This window comes from Salvelinus fontinalis, chromosome 33 (genome assembly GCF_029448725.1).
Source record: "Salvelinus fontinalis isolate EN_2023a chromosome 33, ASM2944872v1, whole genome shotgun sequence".
Taxonomy (NCBI): Eukaryota; Metazoa; Chordata; class Actinopteri; order Salmoniformes; family Salmonidae; genus Salvelinus; species Salvelinus fontinalis.
The window spans coordinates 24,462,761-24,484,587 of NC_074697.1; the positions used below are offsets into that span (position 1 = coordinate 24,462,761).

A 21,827-nucleotide genomic window follows, 5' to 3' on the forward strand; every position below is an offset into this window, starting at 1 on the left:
CACACACAGCTGGCTGCGCAAAGACAAATGGCTCCACGGCTGATGTCTTTTTAACTATGTGCTTCACTTGAAACAGGCCTCACTCGGAGTGAGAAGGGGAGAGGTAGTGATGCAGAAAACCATACGGGCCAATAAGGGTACCATTTTTCCCCAAGTTTAATACCATTTGTCACAGATGAACGCGTTTACAGTTGTACAACAATGTTATAGTTGGCCTTTAGATTCTCTATCAGCTGGCCTACCATTATGGCCTTCCTCTTAGACTTTGTTGCTTTCATGAGATGTTTAAAATAACAAAAAAAATATATCTAACCTATTTTTTAGTTGCTCTTTTATTATGTGCATTACAAATGTAATACATTATTATTAGTATTGTCTGAAATGCTGCAGGACGGGTCCCAGGTCCAAGCAGAGGCTATGAGAGTATGATTTACAGAGCAGTACAAACACAGCAGCTGATAGATCAGCTTTAGTGAATCATTGATTTGTTTCCTCTTCTCATTTCAAGGCTCTCCATTTCAAAGTTCTGACGAAGGCCGATACGTAAAGCTTATTAAAGATCGGTGATACTATCAAGAGCAGTGTGCAGTTTCCTTTTTCCTTCATAAGGCTCTCCTCCCTACATCACTTTTCTCAATGATTAGCTGGAAAATTAAGTATTTATTTACGAACGGCCATTGTTTGTTTAGGCTTCAGACACACTGGTATGAAAACCTTTAATTTCTTCATTTTGTAAAGGTCTGGTTCCTGAGGTTGTTAAAGCCAGCGGTCCCGATCCTACAGTGCTGACTTGGAGGGGGCTTGGAAGCGTCTGATTCTGAAGGGGGAGAGGTCATAGGAGGGCACTTCTCCCTGGCTCAGTTCACACAGCAGCTTGCCAACGATTGGGCCAAACTTGAATCCATGACCTGGGGGGAGAACCAATCACAGTAAGTGAGGCAGGTAGGTCCTCAAACTCAGAGGCTGCATCTCAAGAACACCCTATCGGCTTTATATAGCCTCTATAAAAACTTTATATAGGCTCTATAAAGACTTTATGTAGGCTTTATAAAGGCTTTATATAGGCTCTATAAAGGCTTTATATAGGCTCTATAAAGGCTTTATATAGGCTCTATAAAGGCTTTATATAGGCTCTATAAAGGCTTTATATAGGCTCTATAAAGGCTTTATATAGGCTCTATAAAGACTTTATATAGGCTCTATAAAGACTTTATATAGGCTCTATAAAGACTTTATATAGGCTCTATAAAGACTTTATATAGGCTCTATAAGGACTTTATATAGGCTCTATAAAGACTTTATATAGGCTCTATAAAGACTTTATATAGGCTCTATAAAGACTTTATATAGGCTCTATAAAGACTTTATATAGGCTTTATAAAGGGGGGAATCGTGCACTAAATAGGGCAAATGGTGTCATTTCAGGTTGGCCTAGAGTCTATAATATGCTGAAATATATAACCTGCACCTTGTGGAACACCACAATGGGCCTCTATTAATAGCTTGTGTGTTTCTGGCCCATTGTCTGAGTCGGGCGTCTGTTTGAGCCCTGCATGACGGAGCACATCAAAGAGGACAGGAGCTATTGCTCTGACCGTCACAGGGCATCTATTCATTTAAGTGGGCTCAAGCCAGAGATAAATTAAGGAGATGTGTCCCTCCTTTCAGCGATGAGCCTGCCGTGAGCTGTCAGCCTATGGGTGAGATGAGGAAACAGACACTGTACTCAGGAGAGGTGGATCTTCTTGTTGCTATGGGTCTGAGGGAAAGGAAAACTCTGAATGTTAACCAGGCTTAAGAATGCCTTGCGTGAGTTTTGTCTCTGCCTGATAAACTTCTCAGCGCTCCCATGGATCCAGACGGGCTTTGAAGTCATAAAAGCCTCAGCGATTTACATCCGGGGCTATAGCGAACAAACTGTAGGTCACTCTGACAGTTCGCTGCATGCGTTTTTCGTAGGAAGAGGCGATGGGCCCTCAATGGCCCAAACCAGCTGGGTGCCTTTGTAACTATGGCAACTCCCAGGACTTGCTTTAAAGCACTTGTGCCCATGGCTTTTGATTACTCAAACAGAGGAGAGGAGAAAGAGGAGCTGCAAGTTTTTTGTAGCATTGCGATTAGCCCTGTGCACTGATTGAACACAGCATAGTGCTGCACAGTCTTTACTAGAGCACATGGTTAAAACACTGATAATAATGGTAAATGCAAGCAGAACAGGTTAATAGACCGTGATGAACAGTCACCTCACCTATGGTTAATTTTCCATAGAAAAAGGACTTGAAAATCAAAATGTCTTACCCCTCAGATTCCACCACCAAGGGACCAATGCGTTCAGAAGCAAAACACTTCTTCAATTCATACTTTCCCTTGTATTGATTATGTGGCTTGTCAAATGGCTTCCTCTAACCCTTGTATTGATTATGTGGCTTGTCAAATGGCTTCCTCTAACCCTTGTATTGATTATGTGGCTTGTCAAATGGCTTCCTCTAACCCTTGTATTGATTATGTGGCTTGTCAAATGGCTTCCTCTAACCCTTGTATTGATTATCTGGCTTGTCAAATGGCTTCCTCTAACCCTTGTATTAATTATGTGGCTTGTCAAATGGCTTCCTCTAACCCTTGTATTGATTATGTGGCTTGTCAAATGGCTTCCTCTAACCCTTGTATTGATTATGTGGCTTGTCAAATGGCTTCCTCTAACCCTTGGAGTTAATCCTCCTTGTTATCCATGTAGCACTCTCTCTCACCAGCCAACTGCACTGTGTGCCAGCCAGGTCCTTTAAAAGCTATTACAAGTGAAAATTAATTATACATATAATTACTGTAGGAGGCGGCTATCAGAGCAGATGGAACAGGAGCCAGGAGACCCCAGCCGTTGGCCCTTTGGGCCAGGGAGAAGCCCCCCACACTGCCTCACCCGCACCACACAGACAAACATACAGACAGAGAGAGACAGAGAGAGTGAGAGCAGACAGAGAGGGCCCCTGGGCCCTGAGAGCATCTCAAAGACGTTAATTAGGGAATAAAACGGGTCTGGACTCATAGCTCGACTTTTCACCCTTCACAGCCAGCTTGAAAGACTGTCTAATTAAAGGTTGTCTGACTTTTCCCTGTGTAAGATCTCACTCTAAGATACAGCTACAGTACATAGAGCTGAAGTAGATACAGAGGGCTCTGTGATGTTCAGCACCACTCTGGACCTGAGTGTGTGCCGGGTCTCAGTGGTGAAAAAACATTTGTGCTCATCCACACACATCCACTATTTTACTGTATGTTGTGAGTGACACTATGGATGCAGTCATGTTGGGGTATGATGTGGGGCTGCAAGACATGTTATGTTGGGCCACAAAGGCTCAGAGGACAATACTCATGTTTAGCACGTACACACCCGAGAAGCCTGCTCCGATGATGATGTTACTATGAGTGGGATGGTGGTCCAGGACAAAATGGTCGTCTGGCGTGACCTGCAACAGAAAGATATGGTGAATTGAGAGAGAGAACAAGAGAGGGGGAGGCAATTCAGGCGAAATGTGTCAATAAGATATTGATGGAGGGAGCGAGAGAGAATGGGAGGGAAAGAGAGAGAAAAAAACTGAGGGAACTAGCAGCTTGGTTAAAGAAACTCATCTGAGAAGAATAAATCCTGTCCATTTTGGACCCCAACTGCCATCTGTTTGGGGATTGGAGATGATATCCAGTAGTGGACAGTGGGGTGAGTTGAAGCAAAGGGGTAAGTGGAGCCACCCTTGTTTCTAGGACACCATACACAAAATGTATCATTTGACCAAATATAATTTAATATAGTCTGTGAAGGAAGAAACCATATAGAAAAAATGGTAAGCAAGTTACACAACATGACCAAAATGATCTGGACACCTGCTCATCCAACATCTCATTCCATTAATATGGAGCTGGTCCCCCCTTCGCTGCTATAACAGCCTCCACTCTTCTGGGAAGGCTTTCCACTAGATGTTGGAATATTGCTGCGGGGACTTGCTTCCATTCAGCCACAAGAGCAGTAGTGAGGTTGAGCACTGATGTTGGACATTCCAATTGGGCGTTCCAATTCATCCCAAAGGTGTTCGATGGGGTTGAGGTCACAGCTCTGTGCAGGCAAGTCAAGTTTTTCCACACCAATCTTGACAAACAATTTCTGTATGGACCTCACTTTGTACACGGGGGATTTGTCATGCTGAAAAATGAAAGGGCCTTCCCCAAACTGTTGTCACAAAGTTGGAAGCACAAAATCGTCTAGAATGTCATTGTGTGCTGTAGAGTTAAGATTGCCCTTCACTGGAACTAAGGGGCCTAGGCCAACCCATGAAAAACAGCCCCAGACCATTATTCCTCCTCCACCAAACTTTACAGTTGGCACTAAGCATTCAGGCAGGTAAGTGTTGCCCTGGCATCCGCCAAACCCAGATTCATCCGTCAGACTGCCAGATGGTGAAGCGTGATTCATCACTCTAGAGAACACGTTTCCATTGCTCCAGAGGCCAATGGCGGCGAGCTTTACACCACTCTAGCTAACGCTTGGCATTGCGCATGGTGATCTTATGCATATGTGCTGCTCCCGACCAACAGTTCTTGTGCTGACGTTGCTTCCAGAGGCAGTTTGAAACTCAATAGTGAGTTTTGCAACCGAAGACAGATGGTTTTTATGCGCTACACGCTTCAGTACTCGGCGGTCCCATTCTCTGAGCTTGTGTGGCCTACCACTTCGCGGCTGAGCCGTTTTTGCTCCTAGACGTTTCCACTTCACAATAACAGCACTTACAGTTGAACGGGGGAGCTCTAGCAGGGCAGAAATTTGACGAACTCACTTGTTGTAAAGTTGGCATCCTATGACGGTGCCATGTTGAAAGTTGCTGAGCTCTTCAGTAAAGCCATTCTACTGCCAATGTTTGTCTATGGAGATTGCATGGCTGTGTGCTCGATTTTATACACCTGTCAGCAACGGGTGTGGCTGAAATAGATTAATCCACTCATTTGAAAGGTAGGTCCAAAAAACTGATTTTCAACAAGTCAAATGATTGTATTGTTGGGCCTCCCAAATGGGTGGTCTAAGGCCACTAGAGATTCTGGGTTCGAGTCCAGGCTCTGTCGCAGCCGACCGCGACCGGGAGGCCCATGGGGCAGCGCACAATTGGCCCCGTGTCGTCCGGGTTAGGGAGGGTTTGGCCGGCAGGGATATCCTTGTCTCATCGCGCACTAGCGACTCCTGTGGCGGGCCGGGCGCACTGCACGCTGACCAGGTCGCTAGGTGTACGGTGTTTCCTCCGACACATTGGTGAGGCTGGCTTCCGGGTTGGATGTGCGTTGTGTCAAGAAGCAGTGCGGCTTGGTTGGGTTGTGTTTCGGTGGACGCATGGCTCTCGACCTTCGCCTCTCCCGAGTCCGTACGGGAGTTGCAGCGATGAAACAAGACTGTAACTACCAATTGGATACCACGAAATTGGGGAGAAAAAGGGGTGAAAATACAAAAAAAAAAAAAAAATGTATGTATTGTTAGAAGTTTCATTCTTGTATCTAAACCAAAGTAGATAATAAAGATTGTTCTATACATCAGTTGGGGTCTTTATAAGCTTCAATATGAGGTCCTAAACCTAGCAGCTATGTGGGCTAATATAGTCAAAACGTTTGCCTTGGGGTATATTCAGGCAATTGTTGAGGCAATGGCAAGTTAAACAAATTGTTTTCTTCCCAGGCATAATGCAAGGCCTTATCGCTGGGATATGAGGTAACTACAGGGCCTGGCCTGTCCTATGTTAAAAGTGTTTAAAAAAGTACAAAGTGTTTGTTAGATGTTAAGTCTGTGTTGAAATATGCTTAAAATGGCTAAAAGACAAACAAGTGATTGTGTTAGGGAAATAAAGATAGACATGGTTTTAAATGGTAGTGGTAATATTTTATTGAGTTCAGAAATTTGTAGGCAGCTCAACTTACCACATACCCGGACAAGCTATGTTTTCAAAACTGTAATGTTTACATGAATTCTGATTTGTTTTCTGGGATATACAACATCCTGAAATATATGTAGACGGAGTGATGCTGAATGTAAAAATGGCTCAACTTACCCCACTCTCCCTACTGTGCCTCACTCTCCCTACTGTGCCTCACTCTCCCTACTGTGCCCCACTCTCCCTACTGTGCCTCACTCTCCCTACTGTGCCTCACTCTCCCTACTGTGCCTCACTCTCCCTACTGTGCCCCACTCTCCCTACTGTGCCCCACTCTCCCTACTGTGCCCCATTCTCCCTACTGTGCCCCACTCTCCCTACTGTGCCCCACTCTCCCTACTGTGCCTCACTCTCCCTACTGTGCCCCATTCTTCCTACTGTGCCCCACTCTCCCTACTGTGCCCCATTCACCCTACTGTGCCCCACTCTCCCTACTGTGCCCCACTCTCCCTACTGTGCCCCACTCTCCCTACTGTGCCCCACTCTCCCTACTGTGCCCCACCCTCCCTACTGTGCCCCACCCTCCCTACTGTGCCCCACTCTCCCTACTGTGCCCCACTCTCCCTACTGTGCCCCACTCTCCCTACTGTGCCCCACTCTCCCTACTGTGCCCCACTCTCCCTACTGTGCCCCACTCTCCCTACTGTGCCCCACTCTCCATGCAGTAGGCTACTCTGACTAAGGGGCAGGAATGACATGTGGTTTCCAATGATATTCAGTGTCTGTGATGCTTTCCATTAGTGTTTGAATCCCAAAGGTAATGCAGCCGTGCAGCATGTGATGTGATTGGCATGGCAAACAGGGCAATGGTTCTCTCTCTGCATTTCAACTCCAGAACCACCCTCATCCCATTTCTATTCTGTACCTTGCCTTGGTAGGAAGATCAAAGATTTTTAGATTATAAATAATGAAGCCCAACTGAAAAGATTTTGGTATTCTAATTGTTCAGAGTAAATTGCCATTGTGGGCCATTACTGTATTACGGCCATTACTGGGATACAGTAAGCAGCAGAGATGTTAACGGTGGGTACATGTTTTTTTCATTGAACCTTTATTTAACTAGGCAAGTCAGTTAAGAACAAATTATTATTTACAATGACCGCCTACCCCAGCCAAACCCAGACGACACTGGGCCAATTGCGCACCACCCTATGGGACTCCCAATCACAGCTGGTTGTGATTCAGCCTGGAATCAAACCAGGGTCTGTAGTGACACCTCTAGCACTGAGATGCAGTGCCTTAGACCACTGTGCCACTCGGGAGCCCCATGCAGCTCTGAAACGGGTAATACTCACTGTGTACATGCAGGTCTCCACCACAGCAGGGATGGGCACCAGGCCAGGGAAGCAGCGGGTGATGTAGCGCTGTAGGATGTCTATGTCCCCCTTGTCCATCTGTCTGTCTCTCTCATCAGGGTCCGTCTCAGGGCCCGTGTGGTAGCAAATCTTCAAAAAGAGAAGAAAAACAACATCAACTGACCTTTATGCAAACAAACTGTATTGAACGTAATTAGAGTCTGAGTGCCCTTACCAGGAACATCGACTGTACGTAGAACAGTATAAGGCCTATGTCATGTAAATGCAATGTTCTATGAAGTGTCCACATTTTGTTTTGAAAGGTAATTAAAAGTGTGGCAGCATTTTGTTTTGAAAGGTAAATAAAAATGGTTTAGCCTGAGCGAGCATTAGCCATCTATCTACAGTACATGGGTTACAAAGCACTGTTGACTACACCACAGAGTGAATCATGTGATGAGGCACAGCCATCTGTCCATCTCCTTTGCATGCATGTGCTGCTATTACTCTCCCAACTCCTGCTGGCTCGCCATCATGCTCAAAATAGAGATGGAATAGAAAATGGAAGCGCAACACAGACAAGATTCCCCTGTGATTATGTATCCGGAAGTGTTGGAGAACTTTGGGGGCTGACAGTGTTGCTGCCCTACTTCTGAGCTCAGCAATAGTTGAATGTATTTCTATTTAAATTCAACATAATAAGACTGGGAAACAGTGTAATAAAGGTGGTTTGGTGAACTTGTGTGGTTAGTAACCTTGCTTGAGACCTAAAGCAAATGCATCATTGAATCTTGTGTGGAACATAATGGTAACTACAAGCCCAAACCTTCATCAGGCCTGGGTACTCATTGGACGGGAGGCCGTAGATGTCATGCTTGGCCTCCTCTGACTCCAGCTGGATGAAGCAGGGGAAGCGGTGCTGGACGTTGTAGGAGCCAGGGATCTTCTCTCTCCAGTAGCACACGTTGATCTTTAGCACCTAGTTAACCAGGGGAGCCACAGACATCAGCACAGTGCAAGGACCCGGGGCCCAGGTATAGGCCTCCATAAAAATTATTCTTAGTTTGATTAGGGATTTGATTAAAGAAGATCCTTGCACTCGGGAAGATGTTTCCCTCCCCTCCTACCTCCCTCAAAGACAAAAAAAAAGACTCAGAGACTCCAGCCAACCTAGTCATAGACTGTTCTCTCTGCTACAGTATGGCAAGCGGTACCGGAGCGCCAAGTCTAGGTCCAAGAGGCTTCTAAACAGCTTCTAACCCCTAGCCATAACATCTAATCAAATAGCTACCCAGACTATTTGAATTGCCCCCCCCCCCCCCCACACACACACACACACTTTTACACTGCTGCTACTCTCTGTTATTATCTATGCATAGTCACTTTAATAACTCTAACTCCTGCATGTACATATTACCTCAACTACCTCGACTAACCAGTGCCCCCGCACATAGACTCTGTACCTGTACCCCCTATATATAGCCTCGCTATTGTTATTTTACTGCTGCTCTTGAATTGTTTGTTACTATTATTTCTTATTTCACTGTAAAAGTCTGTATTTGGCGCGTGTGACAAATAAAATTTGATTTGATGTTACCCATTACCATCGTTGTATCGAATCCAACTGAAATTACAAAGGTAGCGGTGGTGTAGCGGCAGTGAGAATGGGGATTTAATGAAATGCATACACACTCAGACAAATCACATCTTCCCAGTACGTGGTAATAAGGAAACAATGTTCACTAGCTTTCAGTTTAATAAACTAACAGGCATCCGTCTCATTCTGGGGACCATCAAAATTCAGTAGGTGGAGAGAGAGCAGTATTTAAGGCAAGCTCATACCTCATACTTTCTCTGTGCTCACTCAGGCATGGCTTCCACGGGCCCCTCTCGCTATCCTGAATAATGCAATTCCAATACAAACTCCAATTCTCAAATTAAATAACGCCCAGTATTTCTTTCATCACCTTTTCTTTTGGGTGGGTGATATATTGTGAGATTGCTTGGCTGGCTCCATCACCTACCGCCACGTGTAAAAGATAGTCTAGGAATGGGTTTGTTTAGTTTATTCCTCATAGTAGACCGAATGTTCCGCCAGCACTGGGCTGCAGACTCTCCCTCTTGGTTTGCTGTGAAACAACCAGAGCTATGGCGAGTCATCACTCCCTGCTTATAGTCTGGGGGAGGGAAGCCTATATTGAGTGAGATTGGACTTGTTTTTCGACCTGGGGTTGGACAAAATGTTGCCCTTATCTACTGACATTAATGACGTGATGGGGTGTGGGTTTTATGGTGCATGCTGAACTCTGGAACAGAGCTTTAAATCCTTTATGCTTTAAATCCTTTCTTAAATCTCGTGTCGTCAAATACATGCTCCATAAAGCTCAATTGCAACTGCCTTATTGTCTATTTGTGTTTGAGTGCATAACATCTGTGACACTGCGGTTTGACCATATCAAAGATATGGAGCATATCATAGTATGCCTTGTGTGACAGTAGTGGACTGCATTCCACTGGAGTGCATTGGAGTGTGAGCTCCTGTTAGAGGTAGTGAGTTGGCTGGTTCTACAGTGAGTAGCCTACCTGCAGTGGTAGCTGAAGGCCTGTGTGGGACAGCAGGGTGTTGGCCCAGGGTCCAGCTGTGATCACCAAGCGCTTAGCTCTGTACACCCCACTGACTGTCGTCACGGTTACCACAGAGCCCGGTGTGATGTCAATCACCTTCTGTGCGTCCTTGATCACGCCCCCCAGTTTCTGGAACTGTCCCTGGTGATGGAGAGAGAGAGAACGATTACGGTTAGTGTAAGGTGTGTTCAAAATGAATGAGACCAAACTGACACAGAGGAACCTTAGTAACTGAAGTGGAATAGTATCAAGCAGGTAACATGTAAATAAACCTAACACAATGCAAGTGAAGTTTACAGTCCATATAAGCATCCCAGTCACAACAAATCCTGAGGTGAACTTCTCCTCCGTTGAGGGTTAATTAAAGTTTAACAAGAAGTGGAATGTGGATGTCTATGCAGGTATAAGACAGACAACCAAGGGGCAGGGCAGCTGAAACCGTAATAAAGCAGTCTTAATATCTAGTAGATTAGAGTGCAGGTCATAGACCTGGATGCCTATGTGAGTCTGAGAGATACAACCTATCTGCTGATTGTGATGAATTGTCTATAGAGATCCGAGACAGGATCGTGTCGAGGCACAGATCTGGGGAAGATACCAAAAATGTCTGTAGCATTAAAGGTCCCGAAAATCACAGTGGCCTCCATCATTCTTACATGGAAGAAGTTTGGAATCTCCAAGACTCTTCCTAGAGTTGGTAGTAGCTGGTAAGTTGTAGTAAGCTGTTAGTAGCCCATGTGCCGAACCCTAATAATTTGGTCCCTTTCCCCCTCATAACTTGGTGGTGCACATGTAGCCTATAACCTGTTTTAGAGAAATGTAATCATCGAATATTGTAAGAGCTTTCATTGTCTGCTTATATGCCCCCTTATTTATCCTACGGTTCTGACTTGGTGTACAGGGATAATATTGTAAGAACGACCCATGTTATGAATTCTTTCGCTGTACATTTTGAAATTGCTGAACAGTTATATTGACTACGTCTGTCCTAGCTTGCTCATTAATGTCTTCATCGAAATGACGTATTGCCTCTTATGCGCTCATTGTTCCCTTATGCCATAGTTTGCACATCTCAATTGTCAGTAGTAACCACATTTGTTTAAGCAAGTCAGCAATATCAGCTATGTTTTTCTAAAAGGCAGTAAATGAGGCTGAATGAACTGTTTCTCGGCCAGACAAGGCTCCGCAGATATCCAGGTGTAGCGGTGATAAGGATTCACTCCATGGTGCTGAAAATAAAACTCGGCTGTTGGGACAGCTTTATGTAGGCCCTAACAGTTTGTGGGTACCGTTTGTCACCGTTATAGTGCAATTTATGTATTGTTTAGTGTTGTGTTGTGGCGTTGCTGGCATGCATCAACAACAAACATTGAGTTTTCCCCACCAAGATTTACATGCTAAAATCACCACTGCACGATTAGTGGAAAAAAACTCATGGTTATGCACATGTGCAAACTCTCAAAGACACAGATACCCCACCCCTTCACAAAACATCAATGAATCACGATCGACGCTGGCAGATTGTGAGACAGAATGTTGATAGGAGGTTATGAAACTAGACAGACAGAATGAGAATGCATGGTGGTAATCTTACCGGCTGCAGAAACATCTATTATCACGACTAATGACAAGTTGTAATGTATGCTTTATGCTTGATCTGAACAACAGAGAGGAAAAATCTGTTCAATCAATACAAGACAGGATAATTGTTCCGAGGCAGCAGTAAAATAATAAAGCATTTCACTTGGTGTTTTCAGGCTGTTTCTCTCCAATGCTTTGTTTCTCCCTGCCAATGTCTGAATAAACTCAATTCAATGCTATAAAAAGTTCCTATGTCGATTGTTATTGTTGTAAAAAAAACACTACTTTTGTCATTGTAGTATGTGTACCTAGGCATATGAATTAAATATGGTATATGAGAGCTATTTGTCATCGTTCAGTTCATATTTTCTTTGTCAATCTGTCTCCCTCACGCCATATACAGTATTCCCAAATTGTGTGTACAAGCCATCATGTATTTCCTAATTAGTGGTCAAAACACAATTACCTAGCTGCTGATAAGCACTAATGAATGATCATTACAGAGCCAAACACTCATTGGGGTAATGTAAAGGACAAACAGGACAACACTAAAGGAAAGGGAGAGCTGTACTTTATGGAGGTCTTATCACACCCTAGAAGAGGCACTGAGACAATGTGGGTTAAAGGTACATGGCCAATCAATTAACTGCATCTGGTAATAATGACCTCCTCTAGGATGCAAACATAATCCAGAATGCCTTTTACAGATTTGTAAGCAATACATACCAAACTGTTTGCCACTTTTACCTTTACACTTTTGAGTGTTCGGTCAGCGTACAGCATCTTACCTGTACAGTTTTGAGTGTGCGGTCAGCGTACAGCATCTTACCTGTACCGTTTTGAGTGTGCGGTCAGCGTACAGCATCTTACCTGTACCGTTTTGAGCGTGCGGTCAGCGTACAGCATCTTACCTGTACCGTTTTGAGTGTTCGGTCAGCGTACAGCATCTTACCTGTACAGTTTTGAGTGTGCGGTCAGCGTACAGCATCTTACCTGTACAGTTTTGAGTGTGCGGTCAGCGTACAGCATCTTACCTGTATCGTTTTGAGTGTGCGGTCAGCGTACAGCATCTTACCTGTACCGTTTTGAGTGTGCGGTCAGCGTACAGCATCTTACCTGTACCGTTTTGAGCGTGCGGTCAGTGTACAGCATCTTACCTGTACAGTTTTGAGTGTGCGGTCAGTGTACAGCATCTTACCTGTACAGTTTTGAGTGTGCGGTCAGAGTACAGCATCTTACCTGTACCGTTTTGAGTGTTCGGTCAGTGTACAGCTGTAACGGCGGTCCTCCTCCTCTTCGCCCGAAAAGGAGGAGTATTGAGGGAACCAAGGCGCAGCGAAGTTTGAACACATATTTATTTAACAAAGACACGAACTTGTATAAACTAACAAAACAACAAAACGGTGAAGACAGACCTATACGACGAACTTACATAAAACAAGAAGAACGCACGAATAGGACAATTAGACTACACAAACCGAACAAACCGTAACAGTCCTGTATGGTGCAAACAATTACACAGACACGGAAGACATCACCCACAACGAACACTGTGACAACGCCTACCTAAATATGACTCTTAATTAGAGGAACGCCAAACACCTGCCTCTAATTAAGAGCCATACCAGGCAACCCAAAACCAACACAGAAACAGAAAACATAGAATGCCCACCCAACCTCACGTCCTGACCAACTAACACACATAACAAACTAACATAAATAGGTCAGGAACGTGACATAACCCCCCCCATAAGGTGCGAACTCCGGGCGCACCAGCACAAAGTCTAGGGGAGGGTCTGGGTGGGCATCTAACCACGGTGGTGGCTCAGGCTCCGGGCGAGGTCCCCACCCCACCATAGTCAATCCCAACCTCCATCTACCCCTAAAAATGTCCACCCATATCCCACAAAATCCTCTTTGTAACATCCATGACAGGGACAGCACCTGGACAGAGGAATAAATCAAGACAGAGGGATAGATAAGAATAAAGAGGTAGATCAAGATAGAGAGGGAGATCATAATAGAGGGGCAACTCCGGACTGAAAGGCAGCTCCGGACAGAGAGACAGCTCTGGACTGATGGGCAGTTCTGGGTATATAGCCATTTCTGGCTGAAGGGCAGCTCATGGCTGACTGACGGCTCTCGACGCTCATGGCTGGCTGACGGCTCTCGACGCTCATGGCTGGCTGACGGCTCTCGACGCTCATGGCTGGCTGACGGCTCTCGACGCTCATGGCAGGCTGACGGCTCTCGACGCTCATGGCAGGCTGACGGCTCTCGACGCTCATGGCAGGCTGACGGCTCTCGACGCTCATGGCAGGCTGACGGCTCTCGACGCTCATGGCTGGCTGACGGCTCTCGACGCTCATGGCTCTCTGGCGGCTCTGGCTGCTCATGGCTCGCTGGCGGCTCTGGCAGATCCTGTCTGGTTGGCGGCTCTGGCAGATCCTGTCTGGTTGGCGGCTCTGGCAGATCCTGTCTGGTTGGCGGCTCTGGAAGATCCTGTCTGGTTGGCGGCTCTGTTAGATCCTGTCTGACGGGCGGCTCTAGCGGCTCCTGTCTGGCGGGCGGCTCTAGCGGCTCCTGTCTGGCGGACGGCTCTGTAGGCTCATGGCAGACGGGCGGCTTTGCAGGCTCATTGCAGACGGATGGCTCAGACGGCGCTGGGGAGACGGATGGCTCAGATGGCGCTGGGGAGACGGATGGCTCAGATGGCGCTGGGGAGACGAATGGCTCTGGCCGGATAAGGCGCACTGTAGACCTGGTGCGTGGTGCCGGAACTGGAGGCACCGGGCTAAGGACACGCACCTTCATACTAGTGCGGGGAGCAGGGACAGGGCACACTGGACTCTCAAAGCCCACTCTATACCTGGTGCGTGGTACCAGCACTGGTGACACCGGGCTGAGGACAAGCACATCAGGATTAGTAGGGGGAGAAGAAACAGTGTGTACAGGGCTCTGGAGACGCACAGGAGGCTTAGTGCGTGGTGCCGGAACTGGAGGCACCGAACTGGATACACGCACTACAGGGAGAGTGCGTGGAGGAGGAACTGGGCTCAGGAGACGCACTGGTAGCCTAGTGCGTAGTGTAGGCACTGTAGGTACTAGGCTGGGGCGGGGAGGTGGCGCCGGAAATACCGGACCGTGGAGGCGTACTGGCACTCTTGAGCATTGAGCCTGCCCAACCTTACCTGGTTGAATGCTCCCGGTTGCCCGACCAGTGCGGGGAGGTGGAATAACCCGCACCGGCCTATGTAGGCGAACCGGGGAAACCATGCGTAAGGCAGGTGCCATGTATGCCGGCCCGAGGAGACGCACTGGAGACCAGACGCGTTGAGCCGGCCTCATGACACCTGGCTCAATACCCAATCTAGCCCTACCAGTGCGGGGAGGTGGAATAACCCGCACTGGCCTATGCACTCGTACAGGAGACACCGTGCGCTCTACTGCGTAACACGGCGCCTGCCCGTACTCCCGCTCTCCACGGTAAGCCTGGGAAGTGGGCGCAGGTCTCCTACCTGCCCTTGGCCCACTACCTCTTAGCCCCCCCCCCCCAATAAATTTTTGGGTGTTACTCACGGGCTTTTTGGGCTTCCGTGCAAGACGCGTTCCCTCATAACTCCGGTTCCTCTCTCCGGTAGCCTCTGCTCTCCTCAGTGCCTCCAGCTGTTCCCATGGGAGGCGATCCCTACCAGCCAGGATCTCCTCCCATGTGTAGCAACCTTTCCCGTCCAATATATCGTCCCAAGTCCATTCCTCCTTCTTTTCCTGTCCCTTACTCCGTTTACTCCGCTGCTTGGCTCTGGATTGGTGGGTGATTCTGTAACGGAGGTCCTCCTCCTCTTCGCCCGAAAAGGAGGAGTATTGAGGGAACCAAGGCGCAGCGAAGTTTGAACACATATTTATTTAACAAAGACACGAACTTGTATAAACTAACAAAACAACAAAACGGTGAAGACAGACCTATACGACGAACTTACATAAAACAAAAAGAACGCACGAATAGGACAATTAGACTACACAAACCGAACAAACCGTAACAGTCCCGTATGGTGCAAACAATTACACAGACACGGAAGACATCACCCACAACGAACACTGTGACAACGCCTACCTAAATATGACTCTTAATTAGAGGAACGCCAAACACCTGCCTCTAATTAAGAGCCATACCAGGCAACCCAAAACCAACACAGAAACAGAAAACATAGAATGCCCACCCAACCTCACGTCCTGACCAACTAACACACATAACAAACTAACATAAATAGGTCAGGAACGTGACAACAGCATCTTACCTGTACCGTTTTGAGTGTGCGGTCAGTGTACAGCATCTTACCTGTACCGTTTTGAGTGTGCGGTCAGTGTACAGCATCTTACCTGTACCGTTTTGAGTGTGCGGTCAGCGTACAGCATCTTACCTGTACCGTTTTGAGTGTTCGGTCAGTGTACAGCATCTTACCTGTACCGTTTTGAGTGTTCGGTCAGTGTACAGCATCTTACCTGTACCGTTTTGAGTGTTCGGTCAGTGTACAGCATCTTACCTGTACCGTCTTCAGTGTTCGGTCAGCGTACAGCATCTTACCTGTACCGTTTTGAGTGTTCGGTCAGTGTACAGCATCTTACCTGTACCGTTTTGAGTGTTCGGTCAGCGTACAGCATCTTACCTGTACAGTTTTGAGTGTTCGGTCAGTGTACAGCATCTTGCCTGTACCGTTTTGAGTGTTCGGTCAGCGTACAGCATCTTACCTGTACCGTTTTGAGTGTTCGGTCAGTGTACAGCATCTTGCCTGTACCGTTTTGAGTGTTCGGTCAGTGTACAGCATCTTACCTGTACCGTTTTGAGTGTTCGGTCAGTGTACAGCATCTTACCTGTACCGTTTTGAGTGTTCGGTCAGTGTACAGCATCTTGCCTGTACCGTTTTGAGTGTTCGGTCAGTGTACAGGATCTTACCTGTACCGTTTTGAGTGTTCGGTCAGCGTACAGCATCTTACCTGTACCGTTTTGAGTGTTCGGTCAGCGTACAGCATCTTACCTGTACCGTTTTGAGTGTTCGGTCAGCGTACAGCATCTTACCTGTACCGTTTTGAGTGTTCGGTCAGCGTACAGCATCTTACCTGTACCGTTTTGAGTGTGCGGTCAGCGTACAGCACTCCGGCAGTGGTGTCCACCAGGGCTGCGTTTCCCTGGGACAGGTTAACATGGGGGATGTGTTGGCTGAACTCCTCCCTCGGCAGGATGACTATGGGAACCTTGTTCCTCTCCAGGGTGGACTTGAACACCTGGTAGTCCCCCTGCTCTGGACCCATCACTAGCAGACCTGTACGTCTGGGAGAGGAGGTCATAATCATCATGTAGTGAATGTCCCATTTTCATTTGTGGAAATAAATCAACTAAGATAAACTAAGGCCTAGATTCAATCCGTATCACGGAAGATCCGCACAATAGCACAATTCAAATGTAGAATCTAGTTTTCGCGTTTACGGAGAATGAATTCACGGTATACGTTGCATATGTTGGCTCAGCCGGAAATTACCTTTAAATTACAATTGCGCTATAATGCGGATCTTCCGTGATACGGAATTGATCTAGCGCTAAACTAAAACCTTTGGGGTTCAGAGAACCATGCTCACATGATGAATAACCATGTCTGAGACCTGAAGACATGCGTTAGCCCCCCAAGCTAATGGCTTTTAGCTCAGCAGACTAACACAGTCTTGTGATACCACCGGAGGCTGCTAAGGGGAGGATGGCTCATAATAATGGCTGGAACGGAGCGAATGGAATGACATTTGAAACCATTGTAACAATTCTGCTCCAGCCATTACTGTGAGCCCGTCCTCCCCAATTAAGGTGCCAACCTCCTGTGTGATACATAGAAGACCCTGGATCAAAACCCAGTCGTCACATTTGCAAGTGGTTTGAACCACACAATCAATCAACAGCTTACCTGTAAGCATACTGTAAATCACAGATGGCCTCTTACAATCTAATCTAATGAAGGCAATCTGATGAAACAACAGTTTGTAAACCGAGTACACTGAGAATAATTAATCCTAGCCTGTGGTAAGTTATAAGATCTCAGAGTGAAAGGTTATGAAAAACAGGAGGCCCTAATGCAGCAGTCTGGTTGATGGATGGATGGCCTGCCCTATGAGAACAGTGCTTTCTAAAGGCTGCTCCAACATCTGTCAACCGACATGACGCATGAGCCAGCACCTGCTAACGGCCTTACCCGTTCATCAGAGAATTTTAGGTGTGTGTGTGTGTGTGTGTGTGTGTGTGTGTGTGTGTGTGTGTGTGTGTGTGTGTGTGTGTGTGTGTGTGTGTGTGTGTGTGTGTGTGTGTGTGTGTGTGTGTGTGTGTGTGTGTGTGTGCACATGTGTGTGAGAACGAAGGAGAGAGTGAAGCGTGAGTGCACGTAAGGTCCTAAACATGATACATGCTTCCATGCCACCCATGTCACGCTGTGTGACACTGGTTTGCTGGTTGCAATGTATGTGTGGCCATACTACTATGCAGAACGGCCTGTAGTCAAAGGGCTTTTGGTTATCGTCCAACCCATCTCAAAGTCTATCCTCAGGGTTGAGAAATACAAATACAAATTGTTCAGAAAGATTCACGCAGCCATAGCTTCAATATTTCTCATTGTGCTGCAGTTTTAGCCAGCCCAAGGGCACAGGTGGCCTTAGTGTGGGGACCGATCAGTCATCTGTCGTGGATGGCTGCTCCGAGGGAGGGAGATCTATAGCTATTGTGTGCTTGCCTTGGGAACATAACATGGGTGCGGTACAAGACTGGTGATTGATCCATCAGCCATCTAACAGTATAATGATCAATGTGTTATGCAGCTGACTGATACTGACAACCAAAATGGGTTTCAAACTAAGACAATGGTTCAGGGAAGCTTTAGGTGGAGAGGCAGAGGTTGAAGGCTCTGACAGTCTGGCTCTAACTTTGATCCTGCTGTAGTATTTACAAGAACAAACCCTCCTCGCTCTGGGAATGAGAATTGGGGTTTATTGAGATGAAAAATCCTTGTTCCACATTCAAAGGCAGGCAGGGAGCTGTCTGGGGTGATTCAGTGACGTGCGAGGTCATGAGAAAGTCATCCATCTATAGCTCACAGATTGAGTTGCTGCTTGAACACTGGTGAAACACATTGAATGTGACAAATCTGTGTTCTGGTATAAAGCTTTCACAATGTTCTTCTAACGCTGCTTCCCCCTATTGAGACAGACCTTATACATTTTCTTAAGGTACTCACCTGTACAGCTTGACGTTAGCCTCTTTCTCCAGCTGAGACCAGAGCTGATAACACTCCTCCATCATGTGGGTGTAGTAGTCCTCGTCATAGGCCTTGCGGATGATGCGTGTCTGGCCATGAGAGCTGCCACGAGAGTGCGGCAGAACAAACTGAGGAACAAGGCATTCAGAAACAGAGTTGGAGTTTCCATTGTCATATTCACATGACCTTTTATTCTAGCCTTTTGGGGCCCTAAGCAAAACTTTGTCATGGAGCATAGAGAAAACATTGCTGTTTTAAAGCAAGTTTGCACAATTTTACACATTATACCATGGGGTGGAGAGAAGATTTTGCAGTTTTATAAATCATGCAATTCTACTAATTTTGCCATGGGGTGGAGAGAAACCTTTGCAGTTTCACAGCAAATTTTCGGCAATTCTACACATTTTGCCATTTTCTTATGATTTCTGAGTGAGTGACTAAGAAAATCAATGGGGGCCCCCTGGAGGTCAGGCCCCCTGGAGGTCAGGCCCCCTGGAGGTCAGTAATTCTAACATGATTACTATATTACTAAGGGGTGGCAGGTAGCCTAGTAGTTAGAGCATTAACTGTTGCTAGATCGAATCCTGGAGCTGATAAGGTTAAAATCTGTCGTGCTGCCCCTGAACAAGGCAGTTAACACTGTGTTCCAAGGGTAGGCCATCATTGTAAATAAGAATTTGTTCTTAACTGACTTGCCTAGTTAAATAAAGATAAAAATAAATAAAAAGTACTACAAGATTAGATAGCTGGCTAGACTAATTTACCAATCTAAAAAATGTTAGCTGACGTGGTCTGATTTAGTGACTTGTCAGTGATTGACATAACAAGAGAAAAACTGCTTACACATAACAGCCAGTCCAAATATAAAAATACAAAGAAAAACGTTATCACTTCTAAATAAATAATAACCCAGTCAATCATGCAATTATGCGATGTAAGCTCAGTTGGTAGACATGGCGATTCCCACGAGGGACCATCACGACAATGTATGCACTCACTACAGTAAATCACTTTGGATAAAAGCGTCTGCTAAATTACAAAAAGTAGACTACCAACAAGTCGTTGCATTGTAGTTGACACCATATAAATTATGTCGTTGGTTGACACGTTGTAACTGTTGCCAAATCGCTTTATAAATTACAAACCTGTTCAAGTAGAAGTGTTTTCTTGTTCTTTTTCGCAAGGTTATAGGCAGTGAAAGAGCCCTGAACCCCGGCTCCTATCACTATGCAGTCGTAGTCTCGGGAAGACATGTCTTGAGTCTGATTTAGCCTGTATTCACCGCGCACCGCGACTCCACATTTGACCCGTGTTAAATTACTCCTGCTCAGTTCAGCCCCCTTGCCAAAGTTTCCGTTATGTAACAACGACTGGCAGCATGTTCAAGTCTACACTACATTTGCGGCGTTCAGAACAACTGTGGACTCGAATAATACGAGGTTAAATCATGACTTCAGTGATCCTCACGTCGGAAAGTCGGAGCTCTAGAAAGATTTGTAATTCCGAGTTGGATGACCATTCAGATCGATTTTTCCCAGTCGGAGATTTCCGATTTCCCAGTTCTGAGTTCCCAGTTGTTTTGAAAGCACTGAAGTCGGAAGTCCGAGATTATTTCCGATTTCCCAGTTCTGAGTTCCCAGTTGTTTTGAACGCGGCAACTCTCCCCACAGCGTGCATGCTAAATATGGCCGTATTTAAATTACACAAAATATTACAGAATTAAAAGCTCTTGTTCTTATATGATCCACATCCAGAAGAAATGTTGGCGAAGAAATCAGCTGTAGGCCTACAAAACATGTTTCGTTGGTCAGTCCTCCATACAATTGCGGTGCTATTGTGAACATGGAAAAACAAGCGGGTTTAGGAATTCAAAATGATGTTATTTGACAAAAAAACTCATATTTAAAATAAAATTAAAACTCATAATTTCATACAATTTCATACAATTTCCAATCTGTATAACTTCCAAAAGCAAGAGGAAAAAAATGTTATACAACATTAGTAGAGATTTTGCAACCCCCCCAAGTTTGCAACCCTCTTGCCTTGAACATTTTGAGAGGGTCAGTCTTGTTGGCCAAATACATGGGAAATAGTGTATTCTCGGTCATTTTAAATGGCAGCAAAGTCAAATATATCAAGGGTTAGTTAGCTCAGACAGAGACATAGATAGCTATGCCTATCTAAGATGATTGATCCTGTTGCCATGGTTATACTAGGTCCCCCCCCTTCCCAATTTGCTATGAGGACATCTCCATGCTCCAATTGTTCTTATGGTTACAATAATTGCACACCATTTATGAGTTAGTGTAAAAGTAAAGATAGTATCTTCCAACTCAACCAACAACCAGGCACAAACAAATTGTGATAATTTATTTTTTCATTAGCTTACTTAATTTCCAGAATTCACAACTCGAGTGTTTTACATAGAGTCACATCCTGACCAAATTGGCATCCTAAAAAATAAGAACAACAAAATAACAACACTGAAATGTGTTGTTTTACAGGGTCAGACTTTCTTTTTTTTTGTTACTTAACCTTTATTTAACTAGGCAAGTCAGTTAAGAACAAATTCTTATTAAGTATTTTGCTCAAGGGCATTTTGACAGATATGTCAGCTCGGGTATTCAAACCAGCAACCTTTCGGTTACGAGTCCAACGCTCTAACCACTAGGCTACCTGCCACCTGCTATCTAGGAATCATATTTGCAAATGCACACAACCTTCCATTCTGCAGCTTAGAATTGGTCTGGCTGTGACATATATTGAGAGGACAGCACATTGATTTTCCTTCCCTCCCTCCCTCTCTCTTTCTTTCTTTCTTTCTCGCGCTCTCTCTCTCTCTCTCTCACTCTGTGGACAGACAACGCGTTTCTCTGAATGGCTCTCATTTGCAATCGATCAGCACACAGATAGCTCATCCCCATTGACCCCCTAGACAGACAGACAGACAGACAGACAGACAGACAGACAGACAGACAGACAGACAGACAGACAGACAGACAGACAGACAGGAGAATAGAGGGACCTTGGCGCCGAGGTGAGGCACAATCTCCTTTAAAAACACACAACAGCAACCA

General features: G+C 45.8%; 1 protein-coding gene across 3 annotated transcripts; it reads right to left on the bottom strand.

Moving 5' to 3' along the window:
* Nucleotides 1–138: 138 nt before the first annotated feature.
* Nucleotides 139–20,564, bottom strand: pipox (pipecolic acid oxidase). 3 transcript variants are annotated; one of them, XM_055895380.1, is made up of 9 exons: nt 19,896–20,564; nt 18,730–18,878; nt 16,580–16,790; nt 9,839–10,021; nt 8,082–8,234; nt 7,256–7,405; nt 3,385–3,464; nt 2,823–2,908; nt 139–908 (listed from the first exon to the last, which is right to left on the bottom strand). In XM_055895380.1, exons 1-9 carry the CDS (start codon nt 20,001–20,003, stop codon nt 778–780), a joined length of 1,251 nt encoding a protein of 416 aa, XP_055751355.1. In that variant the 5' UTR covers nt 20,004–20,564; the 3' UTR covers nt 139–777. The 3 variants fall into 3 exon arrangements, with proteins under 3 accessions (XP_055751355.1, XP_055751356.1, XP_055751357.1); XM_055895381.1 differs by lacking the exon at nt 2,823–2,908 and having other exon boundaries at nt 3,389–3,464; nt 19,896–20,557; XM_055895382.1 differs by lacking the exon at nt 2,823–2,908 and having other exon boundaries at nt 777–908; nt 19,896–20,562.
* Nucleotides 20,565–21,827: the final 1,263 nt, after the last annotated feature.